At 33.8% G+C, this 22,294-nt stretch overlaps 1 protein-coding gene across 5 annotated transcripts in view; it reads right to left on the bottom strand.

Moving 5' to 3' along the window:
* Nucleotides 1-22,294, bottom strand: part of LOC125670472 (ras-GEF domain-containing family member 1B-like) — a 47,176-nt gene that overhangs the window by 17,505 nt on the left and 7,377 nt on the right. The window contains exons 2-6 of one of the 5 annotated variants that reach the window (XM_048905661.2): nt 17,928-18,026; nt 17,697-17,731; nt 17,382-17,469; nt 7,909-7,959; nt 2,534-2,587 (exon numbers count right to left, since the gene is read on the bottom strand). In XM_048905661.2, coding sequence (XP_048761618.2) covers nt 2,534-2,587; nt 7,909-7,959; nt 17,382-17,469; nt 17,697-17,731; nt 17,928-18,026 — 327 coding nt within the window. Of the gene's footprint in view, nt 1-2,533; nt 2,588-7,908; nt 7,960-8,216; nt 8,297-8,642; nt 8,662-9,268; nt 9,285-11,981; nt 15,395-17,381; nt 17,470-17,696; nt 17,732-17,927; nt 18,027-22,294 lie in introns of those variants that run through there. The other 4 variants (XM_048905662.2, XM_048905665.2, XM_056161579.1 and 1 more) reach the window with 4 other exon arrangements.

Raw genomic sequence — 22,294 nt, 5'->3', positions numbered from 1 at the left:
TACCTTCAGATTGCAGTAAATATTTTTAGTCTAATTTGATTTTCTTATTCCTATGGAAACTAGATAAAACATATGTCATTATCTACAGTCTTGTTTCAATCAAAGTGATGCTTATTTGCAAAATGCATTATTTAATTTTTTACAGAGATGCTGCACTTCTACCTGATATTCATTAAACTTAATCAGTTGCCTTGAGATATTGATTTAACATATAAAAATTCATAAAATGTAAAAAGAAAAGAAAAAAGGAAATATGACCCAAGTTTCTTCAAAGACCTTGAATTTTATAAGACACAACAAACCGAAAACCATTATGTAGCTGGCACTGACACAAACTATTTACTGAATTCATGTTTCATTTCAATTCAATTTGATAAGAGATAAGTATGATAAGGGCAATGACTTTGAAGAAGTCAACAACTGCTGAATGGAAGAATTAACTGACATTGGATGAAACAGCATCAAAAACACAATTAAATAAACAATTATTCTGGCTCCTGCTGTCTCAAAAAAATCCTCCTAGGCACAAAATAAACACTAAAACTGTAAGGTCAAGGTCAGTAGGAACTGCTTCCTCTGTGCCAAACTGCATGTGCACCTATCAGTATTCTGGCATATTTATATACAGGAAGCTGCTGGCAGCTGATCTATTCATTTTATTTACTGCAAAACCACATGATTTTCTGATTTTGTTGTAAATAACTTTATTGTGTTACCTATGATGTAAGGATTGAGAGCATTGACTCTGATGGTATGATAGTGAAAATAACCTTGACTCTGTTGACAATCATCCGCAAATTGACAAAAAATGCAAGGAATTACCTCCAAATAAATTTAGTCTCTACATATTTCTTTCAAAATAGAAAACACACTCATTATTTACACATCTGGAGAAAATATGCCCGACTACCTCCTACAAGCAACAAAAACATTTGTTTTACAAAATTCTAAACAATTAGAGGTACAGGGCATCCTCTTATTCACATAAGAAAACTTCGCTGTGAAAATCAACAAAAAAATCTGAGGTTAAAACATTAGACTCATTGTATAAAGATCTAATGTAACAACTTCGTGCATTTCCCTTCTCTATGCCAAACTTCTCCTTTACCATGACTGCTGCAGTCTGTATCGCTTCAGGATTCCGGACTTTGTTTCCTATTTCAGTTTAAACATAATTACTTGCTTAATGTGAAATGGTTCACTCTTATGCAGTAGGATGCTGGGTGGAATTGGAATGAGGTATTAGGAGTAATTCCTATTTCATCAATTCAGAATGTGCACTGGTGTACTTCAGTGCATGATCCAAGATTACTGTGTGATGTTAAGTACCAGTATTGTGAAGTCTGAGATTTAATATTACGAGGAAACAGAAAAAAACCCACCCACTTTCTCTTTATAATGACACTTATTTCTGTGTCCCAGTAAGCAAGAGTTTGAAAGTTTCATCAAAACTGGAAGATTGTGTTGGCTTATAGAATAACACAATTTTATCCAGAGAAACTATAAAGCTAAGAAGAACAATCCTTAATTCCAATACGCCTCTTTTGGCCACCTTTTTTTGACATTCCTCTATTTTCTAGGGTCAGGTGTTTTTGGCATCATGGTACTCCAATCATCCTCAGTTCACACAAGTCAAAGAACCTCCATCCAATCTGATATTTTTTAAGTTTAATTATCAAAACCGGAAAAGAACAGATATTTTCAGGTGACTTTAATCTCACACATGCCCTTCCCCGATGTTTAATAGCCTTGAGTTTTTATAAACCATATCATGTGCAATTTCTAGTTTTTCTGACATTTCAGCTTTATCTGGTACATATTCATCATGAACGTTTGAAATTCTAAAAGTCTCTCCAACCTCCTTCTAACTCACAAGAATGAAACAAACTCTTGTCACTTCACAATGGCTTGTATTTTCGGGGTTACAAATTATATAAAATCCCTCTCAAAAGTCTCTTTTTCTATACTTCTCATTATACATATTTGTAACAGACAGTCCATTTTGTACAACTTCTTTCAAAGTCTTGAAAGACTCATCCTTTGTTATAGTAACCCCATTTGTGTGTACATGACCCTTATCCATATATATGATCATCAACTTGTCATCTAAATAGCAATAATAATCATTCAATAGAGTTATTGAACTCAGTTCATGCAAAGGTTGTACTTTACCCTTGGACACAATAGTCTATTTTATAAAAGGAGGAATTTTTGTCATAACTCAAACTTTAAATGGCCCAACGTGTCCACAAAATTTAGTGTTGAACATTTAGTTTCATCACGCAATGTCATATATTTTTTACTCCTGTTACCCTGTTGCAGCTAAGCCATCACAGTGAGCTTCAAATTTAACTGATACATATGTACATACATATATCTACAGTGAATGGAAGACATCCTACATTTATATACCAGAATGTAGAATTTCTATGAGCACATGACCTGCATGCTGTCCAGGGTTCTAGTTGTACAAGTTTTCTTCCACTAACATACAACATGTACTTTGAACTGAGAATACATGGTAAACACTTACCAGACGTCTGTCCTTGGGGTTCTTGTCTTTAGTAATGGTTCCAAAAATGGATGGCTGTAAAGAGGACCAAGTTAAAAAATGAAATCATATGCCAACTGTCATTTGTAACATTACACACAGATCATAACATCTGATAGCTAATTCAAACCTGTATCAAAATAAATTGAGCCTGTTTCATTACTTAGAAAACCTATATCCTTTCATATAAACAGCCAATTTACCTGAAAATTGGTTTTTATGTGTAAATTTTTGGAGGCCCTTGGTTTGCCCTGAAAGCGTGCATGGTATTTTGACTGTATTAAAACACACCTATCTGATTATCCAGATAGGATTTGTTACAGTAGTTATAAAAGATATGTGACAGACCACAAATAGAATACCACATACATCTCTCGCATTAAGGGGGAATACCGCAGGTTCACAAAACCATGAACACCGCAGATTCACGATATTTAAAAAAAAAAGATAGTGACCCTAATTTGATTCTCAATATATTTCCCTTTAGTTGCTTCCTTAATTGCAAATATCATCCCTTTTAATGGATGGACATTGTCTGACATGTGTTGAATATGTATGATAAGCATATCAAACAGATTGATTAGTGAACACCTGGTACTCTCCCTTTAATCTGTTGATGTGGAGGTTTAAAAAAAAGCATCCTATTAGTTTACCTGGTTTATGACTAATAGTAGTATCAACCAAATACCAGTATACGTAATATATGATACCATCATATCAAATGAACTTAAGTTTTTATGTTTTGCTAGATTTAATTTTCACTCAACACAAGGATGATAAAAAGTTTTCATGTCCAAACAAAACTATTATGATGACCTCACATTTCTGGAGTGCAGTCCAAAGCACAAGCACACTAGATAATTTATGATAAAAAGATTACAGGGGGGCTTCACAGAGCACATATACTCTATCCTACTTAATTTTGCAACAACAACAACAAAAATAGATACCTGGGTAATAGATATCATAAATAAGAAAAATTACAAATCAAAACTTGACAGCTAACAAATTTATGATCAAAAATTAAATTCATGGCTAACTGAATAACCAGCCTAGAGGGGCCTATCAAGTAAAATCTGTCACAGATCAGACTGTTGATTGTAAGGGACCTATCAAGTAAAATCTGTCATAGATCAGACTGTTGATTGTAACGGACATAATAGCTTCCAAAAGCAAAGTGTCTTCTGATATTTAACTATTAGCACTAAAATGTGTAGTTTGTTTGGCCTTCCAAAGACCCATCTTTTTCTACTTATCAGATTAAATAGTATTTTGGACATCTTTAGACATCCACAATCTTAGGAAAACCTAGTAATTCTAAATCCTATCACTATGTACAGACCCTGAAGTGTATTACTACCCCACTTGCACGGAAGGATTCTTGCACGGATCGCTGAACAGTTTTTATGGTACGCTGAACAGTGTGCATGGAACACTGAACGGTTTGCATGGAACACTGAACAGTTTGCATGGAACACTGAACGGTTTGCATGGAACGCTTCGCACGAAATGCTGACCACGTTGTAGGTGTGGCTTGCATGCTTTGTGAACAGTAGGCATGATCTGCATGCTTTCGATTTTCCGGCATTAATTGGTTCTTCCTGGGATTAGTTTAAACAAGAAATAATTTCTATATGTAATGGTAAAATTCTAGATATTAAAAGAGGTTGAAAGAAATTATAATGATCCTTTTTAGATTGATTGCATCTTGTTTAATGTCTCACTCGAGAATTTTTCACTCATATGGAGACGTCACCAAGACTGGTGAAGGGCTTCAAATTTAGGTCTTTGCTGGGTGCTTACGGCCATTGAACAGTGAGGGTTTTTTAGCGTGCCACACCCACTGTGACACGGGAAATCCGTTTTTAAGGTCATTTCCGAGGACCCATGACATTCACACCTGATGCCGAGTGTTTGGCGATAGAACTGTCACTACCTGTTTTAACGACTTAGGTTTGTCGCAGCTGGGATTCGAACCCCAGCCTTTCACATGCGGGGCGAACGCTCTAACCTCTAGACCACCGTGGCGGTTTAGTGATTGCTAATGGATGATGCGGTAAATTTCATTTTTACTTATTAGCTCATTGACTTATGAACACAAATGGATATTTTTTTAACTTCAGAAAGAAAAGAAAAAAGATGCAAATATTGTATTGTCATGGAATATTGATTATTCAACTTTTATTGATTTCTTGCTCTATCAACATGATTAAATTCATTTAAACTGTTGCATCTTAGTGTTGTTAAAATACAAGTGTAATTTGTATATTCTAGGACTTTTCTCAAAGACAGACATTAAATAATCTATATATAGGATCTCCCATGGTTTGTGGTGATATGGTGATATGATTTATATTCAACGAGTTGTGTGTTTTCTATCCCTGACCCTACCAAGGGTGTTAAAATTGCTCTGAAGGCTATGAATATATCAGGTTTTGCTCTCCCTGATGGTTTTAAAATAACTGTTTTGTTTCGATTATTTGCAGATTTTCACTGTTGAAAGTCGGTCTTAGAGAAATTTTGAAATAATTGCTCAAATTCCCAACAATGTCCACTTGTCCTAACTAGATCCCATACTAAAAGGACTTACAGTCTGCACATTTTTATGGGCATGGCTTGATCATGTATGGAAAGATTCTTGCACAAATGGTTTGCATGGAATGCTGAACAGTCTGCCTATAACGGTGAACGGTTTGCATGGAATGGTCAACGGTTTGCATTGGAATGGTCAACGGTTTGCACGGAACGATGAACGGTTTGCTCAGAATGAAATGAAACGCTTTGGAGGTGTAGTAGTATGCTTCAGGGTCTGTATAACTGTTAATCTCTGATAGTGATGACAAATTATCCTTAATCAATATACCAGGTATAAGCAAGAAAAAATACCTAAGGATTTTCTAGGTCAGATCTTGTCAATTTTCAATATGTGGATGAGACAGATGTCATGCTCTTGCAAATATTATCAATGATATGTATAAAAAGCTTTGGCATGGCATCTGTTGCCTGTTCAAAAATACTGTAAACAGAATTAATTACTATCCCTAAAAATACTACATGACCAATCACTAGTGGGATTGACTGAACCACATTGCTCTCCTAAAACAACTTCCAGATGTAGTAGTGGTCAAAATAAACTATCTTCCAAAATTATTTCATCAGATGTCCATTCTCATTGAGAAACTCACATTAATGATAAAGGAGAGGAACTTTTATACAAAAGAATCTCCTTATTCTTCACACATGCCAAGATTAAGGATGTAGTAACTCTTCTTCTGGAGTTAACAGGCCCTTTGCATCTAATATAAGATCTTTTCCATCAAATGAAATCAATTGTCTCTCACAATCACAAAAGTCAATAAGAAATTTTTGACTTACCCTAAGTTGAGACCAAAATGTTCTACATAATCACTTCTCAGATTCACCCAATTATTATCCAACAAACTTTTCCTCCATTTTGTATAAAAAAGATTCAAAAGAAAATATAATGGACTTGGCTTCTTGCATAGGGTAATAGGATGCCAGTAAGAAAAACAAAGATTGTTCCATTACTTGCAGGCAGGGAGAAACAGGATGGAATTATTAATGGTTTCTGGTGAATGATCTGCATCAGCAGTGGGACAAATGATTCATTTCTGACCAGAATTGCATCACAAATAGTATTACTCAACAAGTGATGAGGCAACAGACAATATTTCAATGAAGAGTGACTCATGATTGTCAGAAATTATATCCCAGAAAGCTCTTTTGTAACAATACACAATTTCACAGAAATGTAATTGTCTAAAGTGATTTCAGTGAACTTCCTTAAAAAGGAAATTCATATAAGGAGAGTAGGTCACTTAAATCTTTGAAGAAATGTTCTTCCTTCCTTTCATTAATATAATCTCATCTGATTCTTAAACTGGTGCTTTTAATGTAGAATGTCATGTCAGTGATGTTAGGGAGGACTGTATAACATTAAAAAGAGGGTTTTGTATGGTTGCAACAAGGTTCACTATCTGTGTCTATCATTTTGCAACAATCTGTAAAGTGTATAAAAAAAAAAACACCAAAAAAAAAACCAAACTTTCTCATCCTATAAATTAGCAGATTTTTGTACATTACCAAGACAACAATTCATGAAAGTGGGAAGCTAATGGTTTGAGGGGGTCATTGGTGTTGGAGTAAACAGAATAAAAACCACATGTCTGTGTGGGTCACCACCATACCCTCTAAAACACAACCACTGCAGGATAAGAATTGAAAATGGGTCACAGAGGTGAGAAGCTAGTGTGCCACCCAGACACCCTTCATAATCTATATATAGGTCCAGGGTGAGTTGTGTGATTCTATATAACTGGTCCAGGGTGAGTTGTGGGACTATATAACTGGTCCAGGGTGAGTTGTGGGACTATATAACTGGTCCAGGGTGAGTTGTGGGACTATATAACTGGTCCAGGGTGAGTTGTGGGACTATATAACCGGTCCAGGGTGAGTTGTGGGACTATATAACTGGTCCAGGGTGAGTTGTGGGACTATATAACTGGTCCAGGGTGAGTTGTGTGATTCTATATAACTGGTCCAGGGTGAGTTGTGGGATTCTATATAACTGGTCCAGGGTGAGTTGTGGGATTCTATATAACTGGTCCAGGGTGAGTTGTGGGACTATATAACTGGTCCAGGGTGAGTTGTGGGACTATATAACTGGTCCAGGGTGAGTTGTGGGATTCTATATAACTGGTCCAGGGTGAGTTGTGGGATTCTATATAACTGGTCCAGGGTGAGTTGTGGGACTATATAACTGGTCCAGGGTGAGTTGTGGGACTATATAACTGGTCCAGGGTGAGTTGTGGGACTATATAACTGGTCCAGGGTGAGTTGTGGGACCCCAGACACCCTTCATAATTTATATAACTGGTCCAAGGTGAGTTGTACGACTAAATTTGAATTGCAGTCCTTGTTGTATTTAAATCAATATTCCTACCTAGTATCTTGTTGAAATATTCTCCCGCATACACTGTGGCTAATTCACGTCAATAAAAAAGAATCCCATTTAATTTTAAATTAAGCTTACCTTTAGATGACCAACTTTTACAAACTTCAAGACCACTAATGCTACAATTCAGGGTTACAATTTAGTGCTTTGGGCTGATGGGAAAGAGAAGTACAGGATGTTGTGAATCCAATATTTTTTTTTAAATTGTTCTGCTTTACAAAAAAAAAAAGAGAGATTTAGGGATGCAACAGACTTTGCTTCCATAAATTGTCTATGAGCTACCTAAAATTGTGTACATAGATCTATAACTCTATCAGACTAATTTTTCTCTCTCACCTTTCAGTAGCTGTAATTACTAACAATTGTAGGTTCTATCACTTACCCTAGGCTTTGCTGTCTGTTTCAGTCCTATTGCAGGCTGGCTCCGAGAGGACTGCAAATAGACACAGAAAATGTCATAAATAAAGCACCTATTCAATGTCACTACCATATCTAAAAAAACTTTAGGCTCAAATCAAATAATTTGTAACTGGAAAAGATACCATACTTAGTATGCAGTATTGAAAATCAATACAATTCTCCAGCAAAATTAAACACAAACATACCAGGTGCAATGCAGCTACAAAGCCAATTTCATATTAAACATTATTTCACCATCAAGCAATATGTAAATTCATAGCTCCAACTCACCTGCTTTAGACATGAGCAGACAATACAAAATAATTCTCTCCCAATACAACACATTCTGTTCCATACATTTAATTCATTTGTGTTTGATGCAAAAGAAACATGATAAACAATTTATATTGCGATGCATATTTGCAATCAATACATTTTGCAATGATGCACAACAAGGGGAATAACTCAAGACTTATGATACAGTGCCAATGTACACAAAATGTTATGAAAATATGCTGATATGTTACCATGACATTTTTTTGATTTAACATTGACAATAAAAAAAATTCTCAGCAGGTGTAAAGCAGCAAAAAGGTTAAATTATTCATAAAATTAATTTCCATGAATGATCTTTGGCATTTGATATTTAGAAACAAAACAATACACCAGCAATGTCCTTAATAAACATTCCATTCCGAGAGGTAACACATTTCCTACCTTGCCAAAAGGACAAGTATTAAACTTCTACAAGGAATCCAAGGCAAATGTGACATTGAAACACAGATATTATACAGGTACTACGAAAGGACAAGTTCCAGCACTAGTGGAGAGCAGCTCCCATCTCAGACTAGTTGACAGTTATATCAGCTGTGAATGGAGGAGACCTGACAGCGTAAAACACACAGGTCATGGGAGTGAATAAATCTGTCACACTCCTATGTGTAACAGTTGTGTTCCCCCCCCCCCTTCACCCTGTTGTGTACAGTTGTACACCTGATCAAAGTTGTCATACTCATGAACATTTGTTAAAAACAAAGAAATTCACAATTTGTTTTCCTTTCATATGAAACATGCAAGGAAGCTTCTTGGCATCTGCCTTCTAAATAAGTCCAAGATTTTGTCTGTTGTAATGATTTGATTGAAGTATATAAACAGACTAATACCTGAAAGGTCAATGACTCCTAGCTAGAAACTCAACAAGTAAACAATATCACCACAGTACTTAGGAATACTAGCAGTAACTGAGACCCTTTCACATCTGTTCTGTATTTAGAATAAATATTGTTTTTTCACTAAAGGTCTGTTATATCCCCCTTGATGTTTGCATTGTTGAATGTAGTTACCTGAAAATCTTCTGCCTCATTGAAAAATTACACATGCCCAGTGGGCAAATAGTCCCATGTCTTTTCAAACACAACAAATCTATAATGCATTCAAATTTTAAACTATATGGCTGTATCACTGTCCAAATATTAATGTCCACATTTAAGAAATATTTATGTAAATGACAATATTCTCAGGGCAACAAAAGGCATTTACCTGTAACTGTCCCTAAAGTTCTCACGCTATACTCCTTCAATATCTCAAATCTAACAGACGAAAAGATGGGGATCTGGGATTTTCACAAATATTGAAGAATAAATTACACGTTCACCATTCAAAATCAAATTCTAAATTTTTTTAACAAAAGAATAATCAGGGTCGCTTTTAAATCAAACTCCTAACAAGAAGATGGTTGTCATCAATGAAGGATAATGAATGCTTTGTGCATGGAAACACACATTCATCCATGGTGAAATGAAATTAGCTTAGAATTTTCAGAAAGATTTGTTTGCATGGTTTCAAATTCTTTAAAAATGAGTCAATATTGTCATAAGAATCGTCACTGAGAGACTTATTTGACAATCAACATGACACCTGAGTGTTTTAATTCCAACTTTCTAGGAGGGTCTACCTAATTATACTTTCAACTGTTACTTAGAAAACCTCACTTTTCACTCATATTCCTTACACAAATTCCTTCATGATAATTTGCTTTAGGTTGCTTTTTTTCTCTTTTATATATATATATATAGAGAGAGAGAGAGAGAGAGAGAGAGAGAGAGAGAGAGAGAGAGAGAGAGAGAGAGAGAGAGACACACACACACACACTCACTGTGGAATCATTAGAATTCGAGGTGGCTCAATTTTCATGGAATTCGTGGGTACCCCTCACCCACGAATTTACATCCTCAACGAATAAAGCAATATTTACATTCCAGAGTTATCTTTCTTACAAATACATAAATCCACGAAATTACGTCCCCATGAACCCGTAAAAATTCAGCAATCCACGAAAATTGGCCCCCACAATTTTAAATGATTCTACAGTATAGCTTAAAGATCAGCTCCATTTGTTTATTTGAAATTTTAACCATATGATGTGCAATGACTCCTTCCTTCTTGTCCAATATAATTTTGTCCCAAACTCAAGTATACATGTATGCCACTATGTCTCAATCTATGTTGACTATGTCTTTTGGCTTTCTTTCCTTTAGTATGTAATGCTCCAATTATATATGTCCTGTTTGGGCTCTGGATCAGAAATAAATCTATCACATTCTACTCTTGGACAACTGCTAATCTTAAGACAATGTAAGATACACTAAATTTGAATTGCTCCAAACTACAAAAATAGAAAAGTCAGAATTTTGGCTCAGTATTAACATTTTTTCACAGCATTTCTCTCAACACAAATTTGAGAAGTGCACAAACATATCGCTGATTGTTCTGCAGTCTGAAGTGATGAAAAATCACCGACAACAAACATGTCAAGCCACATTAAGTCTCTGTGCATCCTAGCCTAATGGACATCCATCATGATTATATGGGTTATTTTCTGACAAGCTAGAACAATGTACAAAATCATGCATCAATACACAACATCTTATATCACATCAATCAAAAACAAAGGTCTCAGACTGTGGCCATATAACACTGGAAGAAAGAGGAATTTCAGTTTTCAAAGTTTCAAAAAACAAAAAAGCAATCCATTTCATATGCAATATCAAATTACAAACACTTTCACTGTTATGCATGCTCTTGCATTTCTAGAAACAAACTTTGGTCCAGTGAGAATTGAATGAATCAACACTGAATCATTTTGTCAAATCCAATATTTCCTGAAGTGGTCTCTTATACAATGAAATCTATGCAGCACATGTCATTTCAACAATCTAAGGCAGTATACTGGCAAATCGATCAATTTCTAGACATACACCATGGTACAAGAACTAACATTTATCTAGATTAGCCATCTTTTGACTTCAACTCATGACCTTGTGAACCATTCCCAAATATTTTGCTGAATTTCTTCCAAGAAATTGATTGATTTTATGAGAGAGAAAGAGAGAGATTTCCTAGATGTTCAACATAATAGCTTTTCAGTTTGCAATGCATTTAACAATCCAGTAATAATGAAGCTTTAATTTAGCACTGTTATTACAAGCATTGTGATATCACATATCTATAGATATGAAACTGCATTTTATCCAAAGATACCACGTTGTTGAAGTTCAATAAAAACTTTCTTTCAAACAATAAAATGGGCCTTACTATCATTTACAAACACTTCAAAGGTAACAATAGGGTATAAGGGTACTTCTGATGACATCATGTGTTTATGGAAGTTAACTGTTAACTTGGTAGATGAATGCCACTATCTCTAACAGTATCTAGAGGAAGGTGACAAATTAACACAGTACAACCATGCAAACAAACAACCCCAAGCACTGCTGGAATGTTTACTAATTTACAACATTTAATTTTCAGTACAGTAGATGACTAGCATGACAGAGAGAGGTTCATGTGATGATCCACAAATATACTGACACATTTCCTGGACATCCCAAAAAACAAAATTTCAAAAAATTCTCAGTTCAGCTAAAGTTTGGGGATGCATATTGTGACTCAAAGAATTTTTTTAAAAACATGACTCTGATACTAAATAAACCATACATACTTTGTAATTCCCATTTAAAATCCACATATTGACAGAATTTTTAAGAAACTGTATACCTGAGAAAGGTAGCGCTGTAATTGTGGATATGTTAGATTAAGACATGGAACTCCTTCCAAACATAAATTCATCTTGGTAAGCACGGTAGAAAACGAGCTGGGGTTTCATTTCCAATATCCAATTATTCCCATTTCAAAATGAAATCCAGTCAGTGAAATGATTGTATGAATTTAGATCTATAATACATGTTCTGTGGTAGGTTTATGATTCTAACACAGCTGCCACACATTCATTTTAAGTGTTTATCAAGTCAACACACACTATATCCAAAATACATCCAAAATATTGAACAATTTGAAAATTTAAAGGGACATAAGTGTTATCACACATTGGGTGTTTCACTTCGATCGTTCGATCGCAGTAGAACAGGTAAGAGAGCCACACATTTCAAGGTTTCTATACACTGTCTTGCACATAGTTGGGTATGGCCTGTAGTTGAAAAAAAGACCTGCCTTCCATAGTTTTGAACAATAGGAACTGCTAATTGATCTGTGATCAATCAAGTGAAGCAATGGGAGGGCATTACAGGACCTATTATTATAAAGGAGATAGTCCTTAAATTACCAGCATGGAACAATAATGTCCATCCTTGAGGACCAATAATTAGCCTAGTTATTTTTCATCAGTAGACTCAAATCACCAACACAGTCCTCTATACCTTTTATCAATAGTTCAATTATTCACAGTAACTTTATCTTCATATCATAATAACTTTGAGATTATATATACAACCAGGCCATGAAACAAGTGGAGTTTTAAATTGCAGTCCTATAGAGAGATAATATATGAAGCCAAAGATATTGATACTTTGTATACTGTTATCATATTTTATAGGCCCTTCTGTCCGCAGTTTAACATAAAAAATTGGAACTAATTCAACTAATGCAGTCTTGTTTAAATATTGTTTAAAAAGAATTAAGAAAACTATGAAAGGCAATAGTGTGTGTGATAATTTTCAGACACATTTTTCATTCAGCAGAAAATCTGATTTCTCACAATTCAAAAAAAAAGAAGTCAGACATGAGAAAAATGCCACAATACATACCCTGTAAATAAACCATTAAAACATTGTAGATTTGCAAAATTAAATGCACGGTCAATATTTTCCTACCTTTCAGAAAGGAATTTATCATTAAATTATCAAATAGGTCAGAGCAAACAGATTGATAGCATATGAAATAGTTTAAATATTGTCAAAGCATTTCATTACCTAAATGTCAAGTATTGCGTTGGAGAAAAATATTGATCGTTAAAATAATGAATCCCTGGTTAATATTGCAGTTCGTTACATTAATGCAGCCTGCAATTTTCAAAAAGAAATTCTTCAGAATTGTGTATTATACATGCAACTATTTTTAAAACAATTTTCTCTTCTCTTAATTACTTCAACCACATTATAAATTATGTGTCCTGTGGAAGGTCTGATTGGATTTCTAGTATTCAATTTAATGCTGGATTTCAATTCATTCCATGACTAAACACAACCATTATCTTCAATGCCCTAAACTGCTGTAAATCTCGGAGACCCAGCACAACAACATCCCCGCTGTCTTTCAGATGACACCAAGTTACCCAGTGTGTCTTTTGTCTGTGATCAAACTGTGACCCAATCTGTGATAAACTTTTGCTGTTGTTTATTTTTTCCCACACCAAAGATTATTATCAAGGTGAGTCAGTGATTTCAATTGATTACCTGAGTGGTACATACTTCACAGGTGTGGCTTATTAGGGGGGTAAAGAGGACAAGGAGGAATCAAATTTCCTAACTTTTAATCCTTTGACACAAAACAACAAATCCTGTTACATTTCTGCTTTAAAACTAGAGGCACATGGGCCACATCGCTCACTTGAGTCACCATGGCCTTGCTGTCGTTTAGCTGTTGTGATTTTTAAAAGATTTTTTTTTCTATCTTCATTCCCATGAACAATGTTGACCCATTATTGTGGCCCTGACCTAACCCCAAAGGGTTATGACATAACCGACCTTGAAATTGCACATGGGGATGTCTCAATACTAATACGACTAACATGACCATGCTGTTCTGGAGAAGTTAAAGATCAAATATCACAGTATGAAATGAAAGGTCTTGCCACAATAAATCTATACAAAAATATGAAAGCTCCACCTAAAAAAGTTCAAGAGATATTGAAAAGGGTAGGGTTTCTTAAAAGTCAAACTTTAAGGCCAAAAGGTTAAAAATTGGGTGCCTTAAAAAAGGCACAAGGAATGCACATATGAAACATGAAATGTCCTATCACTCACCATTCAAAAGCTATGAGCAAGATTAAAGTTACGGACAGACAGGCAAAGAAGAAACCCAATATGCCCCTGACTATAGTAACGGGGTGGGGCTGTCACAGTTCCTAAAATTTTCGGGTCGGGTCGGTTTAGGATTTTTTAATTCGAGTTTGATTATTTCAGTTCAGGTCTATATAGCTATTTTAAAAATCTAATATACAGTTAAAATCAAAAACCTTTATTGTATTTCATTACAATAATTACTTGCGGATGTGGACTGGTTTAAACTTGAAATCCATGGTACTAGAAACAGCATTGTCACTTCTACTCATTTTCATTCCATGCTTTCAATGTTTTGTCATTGATGTTGATCCTGTGGCGTATTTTAAATGTGTCTGACATATCTTACATACTGTCATTGTTTTGCCCACAATGCCATCATTTCACAATTGATCAAAATACAGCTACATTTGAGGATTTTGATGCCATTTTGTTTAAACAGATTCCTAACAATGATTCTATCGTAAAAACCGGACTTGAACCATACGTGACCCAAACAACACAACCTGAAGTTTTCAGCTATTTTGGGTACCCTTTGCAGCCCTATGATGGGGGCATTAACAAGAGGGCCACAGGCCTTATCGGTCACCTGAGTACTGGTGAAAAGTATCACTACTTCCATGGGCTATGAAATCTAGAAAAAAATTCCTGTTCTGAATATCTAAGCTAAATTCCAATGTTCAGCAACAGTATAAAACAAGATGTGTTCTTAAAACTTCAATGCCCTCAAAAGTGCATACACTGATGAAAGGCTTTACATAATACAATATGTGCATTAACATTAATAGATATGACTAATTTGGACCCATCCTAGAGTCAAAACCCTGGGCTGTGAAATTCACCATTTTTTCAACATCCTTTTCTGCTATTCCTAAGTATGTATTTAGATTTTATACAGTATCAGCTAATTTATTGTGAGCAAGAATACCCCCCGCTTACCCCAATCTCCCAAAGGGTGTTGTTAATAGGTATAAATTACCCCTTTCCTGAGTGCAAAAAAGAAAGCGCATGACAAAACCTTAGGTAGTCTCTTCTCTAGGAACACAGTATCTCCATGCGATGAAAAAAGCCGTTCAAGATAAGAATGGAAACCTTATTGCTACTTTCATGTCCAGTGCCCTTGACCTTTTGACCCCAAATTCGATAGGGAACATCTTCGTCCCAAGGGTAGTCCATATATATGATATGGTGACTGTAGGTGGAAAGGATAACGCTTTAGAACCCGGAAACCACTGCATCTACAGACGGACAACCCGATTCCACTACCCCCGCCCGACTTTGTTGCGTAGTACAATGAAGAACTCAACAAAAATCCTTTATATGTTTTAACAGCCAAAAAATAAATACATTAATTTTGCTACATTGAAGGGCACAATTCCATCAAAATCAACGAACAGGAACAAAATTCAAACTCAATCTGTAACTCATCAATATAAATTTGCATACAAAAAATCAGTTCAATATCTCTAGGCGTTTTGAAAAAATGTCGGGAAAACTGGTTGTAACGGTAATTTTTCTAAGTTAAAGGGGCACAACTCCTTTAAAAAATCAACAAACTGGAACAAAACTAATCTGTAAATCATCAATATACACATGTATACAAAAAAATCAATTCAACATCTCAAGACGTTTAGAAAAAAAGTTCGGAAAACTGAGTGTTGTAGAAGGATGGACAAGGATAAAACTATTTTTATGCGGACGTATCTTATGTATTATGGTGCATAAAAATTCTTGAGTGGGACGTTAAACAATATACACTGTACAATCAATCAATAACACTAAAAATGTTTTTTAAATGTTTTACACATAAATACTATTTACCAAGTTTTGGATCATGAAATTTACAATTTTGGTAGAAGCCTTCCTGCTCTACATCACTATGCATTTAGTTTTTCTCACACATGTATGGCTGTGGAGAAGATTTTTGAAAACTGGTCAATTTGTGACAGTTTTTCCCCACACCTAAAGCCCCAGGGCTGTAAGAGTCCTGAAAAGAATTGGAAGGGTAGTTATCAAGAAGAAGTTAAAAATGTTCAGTTGTTAATGCACGACGGATACAGACCAACTGCAATAACGATTGAAAATTCTGATAAGAATAAATGATATGATATAGATTTGATTGATAGATGTGGTATATTGATATTGATATGGTACATATGATACGATAGATATGGTATGTTGATATGAATAAATGGCCTCAACTTATCCTCCATTTGAATGCACCATAATACATAAGATACGACCAAAAATAGAAAAATATATACTGTGCAGGGACCACTAATAACCATATTAATAAAGAGCATAAGTTGAAATTCCCATAATGCAATAGAAAAAAATAATAGCTGTCTATCCTTTTCAGAATACAATTCCAAAAAGATGGACATTACATACTGACAATTAAATGAACAAATCACCAATGTCCAAATTTTTACTTTAATTTAGCAAAACAAAAGAGGATATTCTTAAGACAATATTTGTGCTAATCAATATAATAAAAAAAAATCTTACAAGAATTTAAAATATTTCTGCAAGTTACATCTTCCCCTGTTAAATTTTGTTGATTCTTGGCCTGTCTAGTGTCCGCCCTTAAAGGGGAAGGCAACCCAAAAATTTTTTTACATGATAAATGATAGAATTAATTATATGATAAAAATTTGTCATACTATTCTGTTGATATATGGCCTAGATAAGCTTCAGTACTGTTAAAAATTGAAATTCCCGCCATCTATAGAGGTTGCCATGATTGACTGAATGTCTTCTTTTCTAAATTTTTTCTTGCGAAAGAACGGGCTCAAATCTATACGGTTTCAAACTTAACTGTTCGTGACTTGTCATGTTTACAGTGCTGCTGATGAAATAAACTGGAACCGACAGTGTGACGTCATAAATTAATCTTTAATGGCCACTCTCTTAGTGGCGGGTAATTTAAAATACATGATAGATTAATAATGATTTAATCGTTAAGCGAGGATTTTTGTTGTTTAAGACTGCCATTCACGATATCAGTAAGCAATACTTTATTCATAAAAGCAACAATGTGATTAAGGTTGCCTTTCTCTTTAATTATACATTGAATTTAATGACCTATGATCATTCCTACCCTTCGAATCTGCCCCTTGTGTCTCAGGGCCCCCATGGCTGCGATCCTGTACTCCTTCTCTAGCTGGTTATACTGAAGCTGAATCCAACTGCAGGTACAAAAAGCATTCTAAATGCGGAGACACTTATTAAATATCATTGTCAATATCCCAAAACTTATATAGCTTCATAATTTCATATGAAATCATTTACTGCATTTTTATAAACATTATTTCGGAAATCAGCAGCTGATGAAACAATGTGTATCTTAGGACAATGAGTGTGTGTATATATCTTTCAATATTATTAATCATATATAAAAATAAACTTAACAAACTTTATATTGTTCTCAAGTTGCTTTTCTTCTCGCCTCTGAAAACATACAAAGAAAGGTAACTCTTATATACATATCGCAGCCAAATCATCATAATGAAAATGGGTTTTGTCCCTTATATACCTGAATATTTTGATTACTACTGACAATAATTGATTTTAGTTTGATCAGAACAATGATAGAGCAGAATTCATTTATTCTATGCATGATGTCAATCTGAGATAAAAACTTTACTCTTTGCAATCCCTGGGGCTCCTTCTCATCATATTGGGCCAACTCTTTTTGTAAGACTTGAAGCTTTCTTTTCTCAGCCTCCAAGAGACGAAATGTTACCTGAATAATAAAATAAAACATCTGTGCTACTAAAGAAAAAAAAATCAGCTGTCTAATAAAATAAACACATCTGGAAGTAAATATTCATTTGGTGAATACGGCAACAGCTTTTTAAAAGTGTATGTATTGACAACGAAGTATTAGATTACATATTTGATCCATCAACGAGCATAATCAATATGGCATGTAATTGATTAGATTCACTTTTGCTCATGGCAGGAAGTTAGGTTACAGATTTATAACTGAGGAAAATCTAATGATACTCAAATCCTGTCACATACAATTTCTATATAGGTATGCTCGACAAGAAATCACTTTAAATTTATAGATCTTCATATCTCCAATAATCTCTACTTATCAAAATACAATCAGAAGTGGAAACAAAATCATCTATTTCATATTTCCAGTTCTTTTATTTTTATCATATGCTACCATTGTGGAAATTTTTCAAACATTAATTGATAAATATGAACAAAATTTCTTCAAGGTAATTATCGACTAATATGGTTCTAAAATTAAAATCTAGAGTATATTAAAACATTTCATCTCAAACAGAATACATTTGATAAGTTGTAAATTTGCAATATGTTCCTCTAATCACCATGTTCAAAACAACTAAATTTCATGCGCAGCATTTACTGTGAAAAACAGCAACAAACTTTACATTCATTCACTGTGACAAACAGCAACAAACTTTACAGATCATTCACTGTGACAAACAGCAACAAACTTTACAGATCATTCACTGTGACAGACAGCAACAAACTTTACAGTTCATTCACTGTGACAGACGGCAACAAACTTTACATTCATTCACTGTGACAGACGGCAACAAACTTTACATTCATTCACTGTGACAGACAGCAACAAACTTTACAGATCATTGACTGTGACAGACAGCAACAAACTTTACAGATCATTGACTGTGACAGACGGCAACAAACTTTACATTCATTCACTGTGACAAACAGCAACAAACTTTACAGATCATTCACTGTGACAGACGGCAACAAACTTTACAGTTCATTCACTGTGACAGACGGCAACAAACTTTACATTCATTCACTGTGACAAACAGCAACAAACTTTACAGATCATTCACTCTTATTTATATGTTGTTATGACAGGTTACGTCATTTGTGCATCCATATATAGCTCAAGTTTATACATGTCATTTTTAATTCTTGTGGATTATCGTGTGTGTATGTATAGTCTTCTGTCAATTAATTAATTTATCCAGGATGAAGGAGAGAATTGGGAGAATCTTCAACTAATTACAACTCAACTAATTACAACTCTACTAATTACAAGTTCTACTAATTACAACTCTACTAATTACAACTCTACTAATTACAACTCTACTAATTACAAGTCTACTAATTACAACTCTACTAATTACAACTCTACTAATTACAAGTTCTACTAATTACAAGTCTACTAATTACAACTCTACTAATTACAAGTTCTACTAATTACAACTCTACTAATTACAACTCAACTAATTACAACTCAACTAATTACAACTCAACTAATTACAACTCAACTAATTACAACTCAACTAATTACAACTCAACTAATTACAACTCAACTAATTACAACTCAACTAATTACAACTCAACTAATTACAACTCTACTAATTACAACTCTACTAATTACAACTCTACTAATTACAACTCAACTAATTACAACTCTACTAATTACAACTCAACTAATTACAACTCAACTAATTACAACTCAACTAATTACAACTCAACTAATTACAACTCTACTAATTACAACTCTACTAATTACAACTCTACTAATTACAACTCAACTAATTACAACTCAACTAATTACAACTCAACTAATTACAACTCTACTAATTACAACTCTACTAATTACAACTCTACTAATTACAACTCTACTAATTACAACTCAACTAATTACAACTCTACTAATTACAACTCAACTAATTACAACTCAACTAATTACAACTCTACTAATTACAACTCTACTAATTACAACTCAACTAATTACAACTCTACTAATTACAACTCAACTAATTACAACTCTACTAATTACAACTCAACTAATTACAACTCAACTAATTACAACTCTACTAATTACAACTCTACTAATTACAACTCTACTAATTACAACTCTACTAATTACAACTCAACTAATTACAACTCTACTAATTACAACTCTACTAATTACAACTCTACTAATTACAACTCTACTAATTACAACTCTACTAATTACAACTCTACTAATTACAACTCTACTAATTACAACTCTACTAATTACAACTCTACTAATTACAACTCTACTAATTACAACTCTACTAATTACAACTCAACTAATTACAACTCAACTAATTACAACTCTACTAATTACAACTCAACTAATTACAACTCTACTAATTACAACTCAACTAATTACAACTCAACTAATTACAACTCTACTAATTACAACTCTACTAATTACAACTCTACTAATTACAACTCTACTAATTACAACTCAACTAATTACAACTCTACTAATTACAACTCTACTAATTACAACTCTACTAATTACAACTCTACTAATTACAACTCTACTAATTACAACTCAACTAATTACAACTCTACTAATTACAACTCTACTAATTACAACTCTACTAATTACAACTCTACTAATTACAACTCAACTAATTACAAGTTCAACTAATTACAACTCTACTAATTACAAGTTCTACTAATTACAAGTTCTACTAATTACAAGTTCTACTAATTACAACTCTACTAATTACAACTCAACTAATTACAACTCTACTAATTACAAGTTCAACTAATTACAACTCTACTAATTACAACTCTACTAATTACAACTCTACTAATTACAACTCTACTAATTACAACTCAACTAATTACAACTCAACTAATTACAAGTTCTACTAATTACAAGTTCTACTAATTACAAGTTCTACTAATTACAAGTTCTACTAATTACAACTCTACTAATTACAACTCTACTAATTACAAGTTCTACTAATTACAAGTTCTACTAATTACAAGTTCTACTAATTACAAGTTCTACTAATTACAAGTTCTACTAATTACAAGTTCTACTAATTACAAGTTCTACTAATTACAAGTTCTACTAATTACAAGTTCAACTAATTACAACTCTACTAATTACAACTCTACTAATTACAAGTTCTACTAATTACAAGTTCTACTAATTACAAGTTCTACTAATTACAAGTTCTACTAATTACAAGTTCTACTAATTACAAGTTCTACTAATTACAAGTTTTAAAACCAGTTTGACATCTGGAGAACTATCTCCCCTCACTTCCAAAATAATCACATACGGTAATTATGTTTTCTAACTACAGAACAACACCCGTAATCATTGTTTACCAATCAAAACTGGACAGTGGTTTAATATAGAGACAAATCAAAGAATATGTAGATTGTGTTAACAAAAATAATAGAGATGAATCTTATTATATGTTGGAATGCCCTTATTTACGTTTCCAATGTTTTTGTCTTTAGTATCTTTACAAATTGTAATGATAGCAATTTTCTTGTGAATGCATTGCAGTTGTGTCAACAATGAGTGTATGAATTTTGATAAATATCGTACATCTATTTCAATGGATGGGAATTCCAACAGAAATGAAAGTATATATAAGAGGAAAAAAATCATTTTTGAAAATACATGAGGGTATGAACTGCAACACTTCATGCTGGCATAGTATATATGAAACGCTAATGCACTTCATGAAGCATACCTGCATCTACGTATTTTCAAAAATGAAATTTATTTTTAAACAAGTAAAGGCAGGAAAGATTTTTCACATAGCATCCTAATATCATAAAATTCAAAGAAATAATGTTCTCAACTAATTTTACAACACAGAAAAGGATCTCGGTTTCTAACAAGAATATAATGAAGGTTGTCCCTACGTGTAATAATCAGTGGCGTAGTTATCATGCATGCCTGCATGCCAAAGCAGCCACATTTTTTCGAGAAGCGAATAAAACAAAATGTTTGTGAGATACAAATGCCCCCGATAATTGCCAATTCCAAAGATAGCCAAAGTCACAAGGACAAATATCTTGGTACCAGTAGAAAGATCTTGTCACAAGAAATGCTCCTGTGCAATACACTGTATGAATACACTGCCTGACATCTTTTGTGTTTCTTCACATTCTTCGGGAGACTAATACCCGGCGACATCAATATTGTAATTAAAAAATCTGCCAATACAAAATTGAAGAAAATGTGACTCAATCTCTTGT

Source organism: Ostrea edulis, chromosome 4 (genome assembly GCF_947568905.1).
Source record: "Ostrea edulis chromosome 4, xbOstEdul1.1, whole genome shotgun sequence".
Taxonomy (NCBI): domain Eukaryota; kingdom Metazoa; phylum Mollusca; class Bivalvia; order Ostreida; family Ostreidae; genus Ostrea; species Ostrea edulis.
The sequence above is the reverse complement of the archived record's forward strand: the minus strand, read 5'-3'. Positions and strand labels throughout refer to the sequence as shown.